At 36.5% G+C, this 12,253-nt stretch overlaps 1 protein-coding gene across 1 annotated transcript in view; it reads left to right on the top strand.

The window, feature by feature from the left end:
- PAPOLG (poly(A) polymerase gamma) overlaps positions 1-12,253 on the top strand; it is a 32,860-nt gene that overhangs the window by 10,006 nt on the left and 10,601 nt on the right. The window contains exons 8-14 of the mRNA XM_014066632.2: positions 78-167; positions 2,872-3,010; positions 3,632-3,704; positions 4,815-4,935; positions 6,079-6,163; positions 7,521-7,574; positions 11,518-11,637. Coding sequence (XP_013922107.2) covers positions 78-167; positions 2,872-3,010; positions 3,632-3,704; positions 4,815-4,935; positions 6,079-6,163; positions 7,521-7,574; positions 11,518-11,637 — 682 coding nt within the window. The remainder of the gene's footprint in view (positions 1-77; positions 168-2,871; positions 3,011-3,631; positions 3,705-4,814; positions 4,936-6,078; positions 6,164-7,520; positions 7,575-11,517; positions 11,638-12,253) is intronic.

Genomic DNA, 12,253 nt, shown 5'->3' with positions numbered 1-12,253 from the left:
GAATGCAGCTGTAGACCATTGCTTACCATTATTGGTGCTTTGCCTGTTTAACTTGAAACTTTAATGTTTGTCGGCAGGTTGCAGAGTCACTGATGAAATACTTCATTTGGTACCAAACAAGGAGAACTTCAGGCTGACACTCAGAGCAATTAAACTGTGGGCTAAGCGTAAGTACTTAATATATCAAATTTTGCACTATCAGCTGCAGGGCTTAATAGTCCTTGAAATGACTCTTTAGGGTAAGCCAAGTGAGTTTGTCATATATGAATATTTTCTGCAAATCTTCATAATGGTAGTTGGACCATACATTTAGTGGATCCCGAAACGAATTTACATGTGTGTAATGTTTGCAAAGCAGTGGCTGGGTATGTGTTTGTCATTCCTGTTGAATGCTCAAAACCTACTTTAAGCCACATCAAGCAGTTAAGCATTGGTATTCAAAATGGATGTCCACCGGATTGTAAAAGTGACAGAACAATTAATCAGTGGAACAACTTGCCTTCAGAAGAATTGTGTGTTCCATCATTGGAGGTTTTAAAGAAGAGACTGGACAACTACTTGTCTGAAATAGTATAGGGTCTTCTGCTCGAGCAGGAGGTTGGACTAGAAGGCTTCCAAGCTCCATTTCAACTCTTTTATTCTGTTACAAGAATTCAGTCCTATATAAGAACAAGAACAGAAATATTGCATATGCTACATCACCTCCTGGGCCTGGCAAGTAGCATTGAGGTTCCTGTGAGAATCAAGAAACTAGTTTCTTTAGTGGTATAACCCAGAAAATCTGATGTGCTGCTCCTCATTAGAAATTAGATTCCCACTCATTTTGTTATAAAAATTATTTACAAATTATATCCTGTATTCTGCTGTAATTCCTCATTCAGATTGCTGAAAAAGTTCAATCCAAATATTAAAGAAATCACAATGCCTTTCTCATTCTTATCAGTTATGAAGATGCATTATGAGAACATACACATAATAGCAGATGTGACTAGTCTTAGCGTTTTCTGAAGTTATTCTTAGCTACAGGAAAAACGTTATTTGCTTCTGGACACTGAAAGGTATTAATATTTTCCAGTGAGAGTGAAATAGTTCATTCTTTTTTAAAGAAACTTTAAACATAATATCAGTTCAATCAAGGAATTGAAACACATGACCTTTTAAACCAATATCTGTGTTTCTTTGCACATACTAGAGGAGGCTCCCTACGGTTTTAAGCACTTTCCCGCCTCCTCTGAACTCGCATCTGGAGTAGGGTCCAGATGCAGATTCATGACAACAACTTCTCCAGATTATATGCACTGGGCTGTTCTATGTGTTGTTTGATTCCTGGTTGTGTGTAGTGTTTAGTTCTTAATTAGGATGTTGATGGCTGGCTATTAAGTAATTGATTGTTGTTTCCTTGGACTGCTGCACCTTCAGTCCCTGAGTACCTGGTAGGCTGGTGGTAAATCAGAGCTCCTATTGACTGACAAGGACCCTAGTATTCATGCTAATGTTAAGGCTTTGAAGTAATCACTTGTGTATTGAGAGAAGACAATGGCATTGGTCATCCACCCAGAGCTTTTATAGCACATGGTTCTGGTCAGACGTCAGACTGCTGCATGTTTAGTGCAATAGGTGCTACTATGATGCTGTTACAGCTGAAGTCTAGGGACCCAAGTGACAGGGAGAGAGGGGGGATAAATTGGTGGAAGGGTGCTGAGACTGACAGTAATCACTGTGACATCTTTCCTATTATTAAAAATATTTTATTGCTAAGCTTGACTGGATATACCGGCTAATACTTTTATTTTTTTTCCAATGTCTTATTCCTTTAAAAATCCACTTATTACTAAGGAAAAGGTGTTTATTATCAAATTAATCCTGCATTTGACAACTGAATAAGGAATCTTTTGTAAGGGCATTGAACAAACTATTGTAAGGTGCATGTATAATTCAGATAAGTAACCCACCAATAAGCTTGAATTACAACCCAGTGCTTCACCCTTGGCTATCAAGCTGGTGGGGTGTGGACAGTGAGACCATGGGCTGAATCTGTTTTCCTCGGCTGGGTTGTCTAAATTGCAGCTGCTCATCTGCTGTCCTTAAAGGGAAGTGAGGCAAATTAGCACCACAGAGCTGTCTATTTATCTGTTAAACTCAACCCTTTCCACGCTTGCCTGGCTTATAACATACAAATGGCCACAAGGTGGAATACTTTCAAAGGAAAGTAATTGCTCGAATAAAGTCCCAATGACAAATATACAGAAAATTGTTGCTCAAAACTAAGTCTTAGCTAATGCAGTCTTTGGGCTGATGTGCAAGCTTCTGTTTTCAGAATTTTTGAGTGTTTTGGTTTTTCTGAGTGTTGTGCCATGTTACATACAAGGGATCTGCCATCAGATTTCATAGTCTGAGTTAGTTAAAAGGGGGTTGAGAGCCTCTGAGTTAATTAAAGGAGGTAAAGTGGTTCTGTCTTAACTTTAGAAGTATTGCTAGCGGTCATGTTTTCCCATTTCTTTACATTATGCTCATGTTCTAAATTGCTTTCCTATACCCAAAATGCTGCTTATTTCACAGAGTGTAAACTATTCAGTGATGATAAAAGTAGTGGAAAATACAGTCTATTTCTTCCATCTCTTTTAACCTACCTGGTTTAGAAAAGAAAATGAATTAATTTAAATCAGACTAAAGCAGGGTGAATGGTTGTAGTCTAGTTTTCTTTTGTCCTGGTGTTTTACCAGAATCTGTGGCAGGATAAAAGAACACACATTTCAGCCCAAAAGCTCATCACTGCTTCATTGATGCCAGCTATGATAGCCTACACCAGTATAATGAATGAGACTGTTTGAAATACTGAGTCACATCTGAATGCCAAATATCTACTTTTAGGGCGTGGAATTTATTCCAACATGCTGGGATTCCTTGGTGGTGTTTCTTGGGCCATGCTGGTGGCAAGGACCTGTCAGCTGTACCCAACTGCTTTGGCATCAACCCTTGTTCACAGATTCTTCTTAATTTTTTCAAAGTGGTAAGATTTACTTATTTATTTAGTAAATGAATAGACAACCCATCCCACTATCCAAAGCAACTTTTGATTAATGTATTGGGCCTCTACTGTGTAAGCAATGCAGGTTATATTATAGATTAACAAAACATTACACTAAGCTATGATTGGCAAGTGAAGTGGCTTGAAGTCACGTCTCTTCCTGATAAGTATTCATTAATGCTTTCCTAACCTGGTAACCTCTAGAGCAGGGATGTACAACCTTGGCAACTTTAAGACTTTGTCAAGTTCAGCTCCCAGAATTCTCCAGCCAGCCATGCTGGAGAACTCCCTACTCTAGACATTACTGAGATGCATCCACTTCTGACTAGCATGGCAGTGTTGATAGAAAGTTATGGTTGTTGTAGTCTTGGAGGGTGGCGTATTGGGGAAGGCAGGCATATCTTACGTTTCTATTGTTCGTAATGTAGAATTCCTATGGGTAGTTCAAGTTTTGGCAGATTGCCTATACATATAATATTAGCATTGTGTACAGATTAATATAATGGACAGAACAAATTCTGAGGCCATATACAGTGTATGTGTTCAAAAAGAATAAAAGAAACTTAACTGTCCAGAATTACTACTTATCTCTCTTACTTGTAGGGAATGGCCCAATCCTGTCTTGCTGAAACAACCTGAAGAGAGCAATCTCAACTTGCCTGTCTGGGACCCCAGGGTTTGTAAAGCACATCACTTTGAGATGACAACAAGTATCAGTTAATTGATGGGGGGGGGAGCTTTGCAGTATCCATTCCTCTTCTAAGAGATTATATGTTCTGTGTGGGTCTTTGAATTGTGTGGGGCAACATGGGAGGAGAGGAAATGTTCACAGAGAATAACAGCTAATGTTTGGAAGAAAATCTACTTCCAAGTTGAATGTCCCTGTTTCATTTCAAGATAAAATGCATGCAGGGCGTTGTGACGTTGTGTAATATGCCTTGTAATCAATGTTGTGGTTATGCCGTGTCCTTGATTCATACTCTATTCTGAGCTATTTCTTTAAATTGCTTTAGACTTGGGCTGCTTTGCAATTATCTATCCTGAGTGGGGAAAGGGCATTCCCTGATAAGTGAAGTGTTTTTTCTGCGTTTTCTATTGAATGATAAACTTTAGCAGCTATAAAGCACTTTCTGGACACGCATAAAATAGGTTGCCTGGATTTTAGTGATTTTTTTTAGTGATTTTATTAATATTTATAGGCCGCCCTTTTCCCTGAGGGGACTCAGGGCGGCTTACATAAAATAGGGAAGGGAGGGTACAAGACAATAAACGCAAAACAATACATAAGAGTAAAATAGTACACAACATTCATTCATCATTCGGGTGAGGACAGATTATAATCTTTATCCCCAGGCCTGACGGGCTAGCCAGGTCTTAAGGGCTGTGCGGAAGGTCTGGACGGTGGTGAGGGTACGAATCTCCACGGGGAGATCGTTCCAAAGGGTCGGAGCTACTACTGAAAAGGCTCTCCTCCGTGTTGTTGCCAGTCGACACTGACTGGCAGATGGAACTCGGAGGAGGCCTAATCTATGCGGTCTAATTGGTCGCAAGGAGGTAATTGGCAGGAGGCGGTCTCTCAAGTATGGGTTGAGGATTATCTTTGGTATAAGGACAATAGTTACTGTAAGATAAATTGATGTTATATTCCCCTGATTCAAGTGGAGGTTAAGACTTACATTTATATTTGGTTTTCTAAAGGCCAGCTGGTGAGTTGGTGGTTGGTGAGATTTTTGGTTCATATTCTGAAACTTAGTTCTTCATGGAATCACCCATTTATCTGTGACAGGTAAATCCAGCTGACCGATATCATCTAATGCCCATTATCACTCCAGCCTATCCACAGCAGAACTCCACATATAATGTGTCCACATCAACCCGAGCAATCATGGTGGAAGAATTCAAGTACGGTAAGCCATCTCCATTGCCTCTGTGTTTTGCATATTTCCTGGATAATCTGTTAGAAGTATTTTGCATTTTCCTCTTATGAATGGATACAAAAAAGTGCTCTGGATCATTTTTGTTCATTGGCAATCTGGTAGGAATGCATTTTCATTGATCAATATTGTTCTTTACGCAAAGATGGGTGTCTAATGATAAGTTTCATTTATTTTTCTATTTATTATAATACCACTTCAGTCTAAATCAATCTGTGCAACTTACAAAAGCAACCAATGATAAATAACCATAGAAAAATAGATAAAACTGTCCTATGAATGGAGCTATTTCTGAATTAGTATTTGGTTGTTGCAAACATTTCTTAAAAGGATAAGGGAGACTTATCATCCTTCCCCTTGTTTCACCTCAGCAAAATTTAGGGAAGAAAGGCATTCTTTGGGACACAGGAGTAATTTCTCCTGGAATTTTTTAGGGTTGGGGGGATTGATTAGTGGGGGTAGGAAGGTCAACTTCATTCTCCCTTTCCCTCCAGGTGTATCTTTACTGATGCAAATAAACAGCATGTCATTGTTGTTGATTTTGTTTGGTCCTATTTCTATCCTTATTCTGTAGCATTTTAAGAGAAAACAATAGCCTTCTTAAAAATGGCAGCAGAATTTCTCATTGGACAGGAGAGAATGGGGTGAAAAAAATTCACAGAGAAGTCTGTCTTTTAGACATCTCTTGTTTCAAGGATTGTAGAACTGTGGCATTGGGAATCTTGATCTTGATGGGTGGATGGGCATTGGGCAGAATTAACTATTATTCCCCTTCTCTCTTTTCATATTAATCACTTATTTCTAACATCCATTTATCACTATGAGTATCCAAGATGAGATACAAAGTGTTCCTGTGTAGTTTAGGGATAGGATGCCAGTCCTAAAAATAGAAAAGGTTGAGATGGAAATGTGGCACTATTTATAATCTATCCCAATGGGCCCAACTAGAAAAAACAATGGGATACTGGAGGTTAAGGAAAGTTCTTGATGAGATTTGTTATGATTTAGAACTCCTGTTATTCTTAGTCGCAATGGCCTTTGTGGAACTGACACTTCTGAACTTATAACTGTTTAAACTGTTAAGGCACTTATTATAGGTGTGTTATATTTAAACAGGTCTCACGGTTACAGATGAAATTCTTCAAGGAAAGTCGGATTGGCCAAAGCTGCTTGAGCCACCCAACTTTTTTCAAAAGTATAAGTATGTAAGATCACCAAAGGTTTCAAAATTCACATTTCAGCAACTAAATATTTTGTATTTTAGCTAACAGTGCAGCCTAAGCATCTTATGGGTAAAAACATATACTAAAATAACAATAATGGAAATACAGCATATTTTTAAAAACTAAGTAATTTGAATGTTTTGGATCAAAGAAATCTGGGTGCAGTAGTAACATGTGCTTAGTGATAGCTGGGTAGGGTATGGAATTCAACATTGTTAGGAAATATATTTGCAGTAGTGACTCTTTATTAATTTTAATATTTATTTGTTATGTTTGAAATGTATTGGATTATCCTGTAGTCAGTCCATGACATGGTACAAAATGTTACCAAAGTTAGAGAACATAATCTTCATCCAAACAATTTAATTAATCTTGTAATGCAGCTGCAAACAGCTGCACCCAAGGCCAGCCTTCTCATTACATAAAGTAAAGCAATTCTTCAGGTACAAATGTTGGATGATTGTGGCAGTGGCATGTTGGCTAATAGAGCAAGCTGCTTTCTTCAAATAGAGTGCCAAATATTATCTTGCTAACATGAATATTAATCCAATAGTAGACTGCTAATGCACGGTAAACAAAAAATGTATTGATTTTCTGTTCGGAAATGTGTAGCATTTTTTTCATTGGGTAGATTTATATTATGTTTATATATTTTATAATCAACAAAATATGTTAGGCACTGCACAGGAATTTTAGAGACAACATCTTATTTATTTAACCCATCTTGTAGAAAAAAGATGGCCTTTAGATAACCAAGTAGCACATTTTTGTGCAGCTCTATAAATTACAGTTAGCACTTTCAATATTTTGAGCCACCCAACTTTTTTCAAAAGTATAAGTATGGAAATATTATTTGGATCTGCTGTAGTGATATTAGCTGTTCTAAAATGTTTGAAATGTACATGCACTTGGGTTATCAATATTATATAATGGCTAAAACAAGAATTGGTTAATCCTTCAACTGCTCCCTATACTGTATTTCCTGTGGTAGGAATCATGAATTTGTACTAGGAATTCATCTCTATGTCAGTCAAGTATCTTTTTTTCCAGTTTCCATTTTTGATAAACTGTCTTGCTTAAAACAAGCTCTTCTACCACTCTTGAATGATGCCGAAGCCTCCTTAGCCTTACACATGAACAAGAATTAATGTGGGAAAAGCACATCAATATACTTCAAGGTTAGGGAAGATTTTAGAAGAGACAGTGTTATAAAAAAGGTTAACACGAATTGAAGATTGAGTAATACAGTTTTAAATAGTTTAACAGTAGTTTTAATAGTTTAATTTAAAACTAAAACTATTAAATATATCAAATATTGGTTCTCTATTTTTTCAGGCACTATATTGTATTGACTGCTGTTTCTTCAACCGAAGAACATCATTTGGAATGGTAAGCCGATTTTTAAAATGCTGATAATAATCCTAATTTTAAAATCAAAAGCATTTCACAAAGGAATTGAGGGAAAATATCTTTCCCTCAACGTCTTCATTAGGAACAAAAAGATTTATTTTCCAAATCAACTTACATTCAAGCATCCAAATTAATATTATGGTAATATTTTTTACAATGTATGTGCAGAAAAATTAACATAATCTCATATATTCTGTATAAATTATTTTGCAAGTTACTCTGGTTATTTTAAGATTTCAATTTATTTAACCACTTGCTTGGACTTCTATATTTTGACAAGGTTTGACCACATAATTTTAGATGTGTCTACATGCATGAAGGGATAAAAAGCATTGAAAAAAAGCTAAAATTCTCAGTGCAACTCTGCACACAACCACATCAAGAGAGTTGCAGGATATACTCAGTTGTAGGCCCACCCATCATGTAATTCCTGTCTAATATCAGGTCAGTTCAATTTCTAACCACACTATCTGTTTTATGATTATACTCTACTAAGCCATAATGTGATTTACTTGCTTTGGCTTAACACATTGTTTGAAACTAACTACTATACCATAATACAAATTAGTTTCCAATAAACAAATACAAACAATGGAGAACGGGTTTGAATAGAAATAGTTGCTTTTTCTCCTGGGCTAAGATCCTGGTGACTATCACAAATGTCTTCATTTTTATTGTCTCCAGTGAGAACCCATAATTCTTCCAAAGGCATTCCTACGATCCCTCTCATCATGATTATAGCAATAGCTATAGCACTTAGACTTATATACCACTTCATAGTGTTTTGGAGCCCTCTCTAAGCGGTTTACAGAATCAGCATATTGCCCCTAACAATCTGGGTCCTCATTTTATCCACCTCGGAAGGATGGAAGGCTGAGTCAACCTTGAGCCTGGTGAAATTTGAATTACCAAATTGCAGGAAGCTGGCAGTCAGCAGAAGCAGCCTCTTGTATTGTACTTCAATCACTGTGCTACCAGATCCTCTTTATTCATTCTCCTCTTCTTCTCTTCAATCAAAATAGTTGCTTTTAATAGTCTATTATGTGTTCACATTGCATGGCTCAAATATGACTTTCTGTTTATACATAATCTCAAGCGAGTAAATAATGCCTAATTAATCCAGGATGGACTAATTGATTCGTCTTGCTGTCTGTGGTTATTATGTTCTTGTCTGAATCTCTGAGTCAGAAACTAAAGAGACAGACCAGCAGCTTGAAGGATCAAAAAGCAATTAGCACCTATAGCAGTTTGGGGAGACAATAAGGTTTAACAAGGGAGACTCAAGTGCCAAGTTCTGTTAGGATGCCTCCCTCAAGAACAAGTGGAAGCTGCAAAGGACTGAGCAAAGGTAAATATTGTAGCATGCCTCCTTGAGAGGAGAGGATGGCTAATCCAGCCACATTAGCACTGGGGCTATATAAGAACTCCATTGGAAAAAAAGTCACCTACTGGAGAAACTTGGCCTGCATTCCTGTCCCTCTTGCTCTGCATTTGGACCCTTTCAGGCTTACTCCTGGAATTCTCTAGTGACCAAACAATAGTCAACTATTAGACTGTTAATAGTCAACTCTTGTAGCTCTGCCTGTCTTTGTTCTGCTGGCAGATTCTTATGATTCAACTTAATGGATTGTTTGAAGTTTTAAGGTGTATGTGCTCTTTGGCTTTATTTATTGATTCAATTCATCCACCCTGAATCTTATCAGAAAAATTATGACAGAGCAACAAAATCCTGCGTCCTATGTCCCTGGCATCTATTTTTGTTTTAATGGATCCAGATACCAACATTCTTAGTCAACATCTCCAGATCTATGATTCTAAGTGTAAAGTTTTTGTCAATGGTTAGCTTTCACAAATATGCATCACAACTGAGAAGACCTTTCTTTAAATATTCTGATCTTCATTTTGAAGATATCATAATCCTTCCTGATCTTGTTTAACACAGTGTATCCTACAATTAACATCCTCTTTATTTTTCAGTTAACTATCCATCTTCATTTTTAAGTGAAAGAAAATAAAACTATGTACCCCAATCGTTTCTTCATTTTCAATTGTAAATTCACTAATGCAAGTTGACGCTCTTTACATTCAGTTAACAAACTTGTTTGCCTATGTATCTAAGGCTGTCAAGAGTTCAACTTTAAGTTTTAGTTCCAGTTGTCATCTTTAGAATCTTGTCATTCTTATATTTGTTGAGACAGTTAGACAATATTCATCCTTGTTTTACTTCCTTCCATATACAGAGATGCTATATTTCCAAAGTCACTGCTCATAGTAGCTTCTTGTTAATTGTAAATGTTCCTCAGAAGAATGACACACCATGAGTACCACATTCTGGCATTTACTCAAAGGTTTTGCTGTAGTTAATAATGCAGAGTTTCCCGCTTATATTTTCTTGTTTTCATTGTGAAAGCATAAAAGCAACATAAAAATTTTCCTGTTCCTGGAATTTTTTTCCTTCAGAGTTGAGGATGACCCCAACGTGTTGTGATTTGATAGGTGTTGGAACACCTGGCTTTATGCCGTAGTTTGGGCTCTAAATGTGCAAAGGACTTAGAGCCCCAAATTTCCTGATTAAATTGATATTTATGATAACATTTTTATTTAGCTGCCACACATCTTTAACTTTCTACTATAATGATTTTTTATTGTTTTATGATTGTTCACTGCCCAGAATCACTTGCCTGAGATGGACAGTTTAGATACTGTAGATGATAGATAGATGATAGATAGATAGATAGATAGATAGATAGATAGATAGATAGATAGATAGATAGATAGATAGATATAAAAACAAAGCATAAAATAAAATACATTAACAAAGGAAAATGCACAACATAGATTTTAAACAAGTTTAGCACATGTGGGAAATTTAAACTGAAAATACTGAAATAAATAAGGGACAGCAAGGCTTACTGAGATCATGATCCTCAATGGATCATTTGAGGAAGAGCTTAACATACTTGGTTTGGTTCTTGTGGGAGAAGATCAAGTACTGTGGTGTAACCTGATACCCCTTAAAATGAAAAATGGCTTTTTAATTCCACTCACAACATTCTGGAAGCGGGAAGTAGCACATGCATATTAAGATCAAATTACCCCAGAGCAATTATCAATAAAAGACTTTCCTACAGTTTGCAAATAATTTTATTATATGCATTATATAATGCATATAATATATGCATTGATTGTTTATGAATATTAAAAAGTGAAAAATACAAAAGCTATTTGGAAAAGTAGATAATTTTTCTGCTCTTTATACTCCAACTGATTTGTAGTATTTGTAAACATTTAAACCCTTTCAGAAAACATACATTTTGTAGCCCAAAAGGATTATCAAATTAGCTCTGGTTCATTATGTATTATGATCTCATCCTGAAGAAAGGCAATGCGGATCTAAAAACTACTTTGACTCTGATGGACAATATATAAACATAATTCTTTAAAAAAGGGGATGATGTTATCTTGTAAATCAGTATCAGCATTTTGCCCCAAGTCTAATTTATATATAGTTGCTACATGACATGGAGCGTTTGTTGTGCTAATTATCTGGTGCTTTTTAATTTACTGGTTTTTTTTTTTTAAATTTTATTTTATTCAAACTTGTGATGGATATTTTTATTTCTGAAATAAGCAAGCATTCATCCTGTGGATGTAGAGAATTATAAATGCTGGAAAATAGCCCCAATATCTATCTATCTATCTATCTATCTATCTCTCTCTCTCTCTCTCTCTCTCTCTCTCTCTCTCTCTCTCTCTCTCTCCCTCCCTCCCTCCCTCTCTCCTTCCCTCCTTCTCTCACCCTCTCACCTTCTCACACACCCCTCTCTCTCTCTCGTGTTTCATGCATTGTGCCTTCAAATTGCATGGTGCCAATTTCCAAAGATGGTAGCTCTTGACATTCTGACACATTTTCTCTTTGTAGGGTTGGCTTGGTGGAGTCTAAAATCCGTGTGCTTGTTGGACACTTGGAGAGAAATGAATTCATTACTCTAGCCCATGTAAATCCACAGTCCTTCAGTGGGAACAGGGATCAGTACAAAGAGTGAGTTAATGTCAACACTATTGTATTGTGTTGTATTGATGTCTGCTTTTAAAGACAGGCTAATACTGCTAGTTAGAAAGTATGGTTTGTCTGTTTTTCCATCCTCAGTTGTTTTTTTGGGTAATGAGACAAAGTAAGCAGTGGGAAAATATGGGAGGCACATGATAATGTTGCTTATATGGGAGGCACATTTGAAGCCTTTAAGTACACTATTGTTAACTATTGGATTTTATATTTTATCAAATAGTTTTATATCTATGGATATTCTCAGTCATCCAAGATTGTCATCCAAGATTGTCCCAAAGTTACTTTTCAAAAGGCAACTGGACTTTCTTTGGGTTGTTGTTTTTTTACTTGGAAGATGTTTAGCTTCTCATCCAAGAAGTTTCTTCAGTTCTGAAGAAAGTTCAGTTGCCTTTTGAAATGACCTTTGAGTCAAATAGTTTTAATTATTCTTCTCAGCAAACTTTGAGGAAGCCCTAGATTCACCCAAGCACACTTTCAGTTATCTATTTGTTTTGTTTCTATATAAAACTTATATGGCTGCCTATCCTATACACAAAAGTCTTAGGCAGTTCACAATGATATTCATTAAAGAGGGAAGAAATAAAGCCAA

This window comes from Thamnophis sirtalis, unplaced genomic scaffold (assembly GCF_051295495.1).
Source record: "Thamnophis sirtalis isolate CommonGarterSnake01/CBP01778 unplaced genomic scaffold, rThaSir2_p1.2 scaffold_6, whole genome shotgun sequence".
In the NCBI taxonomy this organism is placed as follows: domain Eukaryota; kingdom Metazoa; phylum Chordata; class Lepidosauria; order Squamata; family Natricidae; genus Thamnophis; species Thamnophis sirtalis.
Note: the sequence above shows the minus strand (reverse complement) of the source record. Positions and strands in the feature narration are given on the sequence as shown.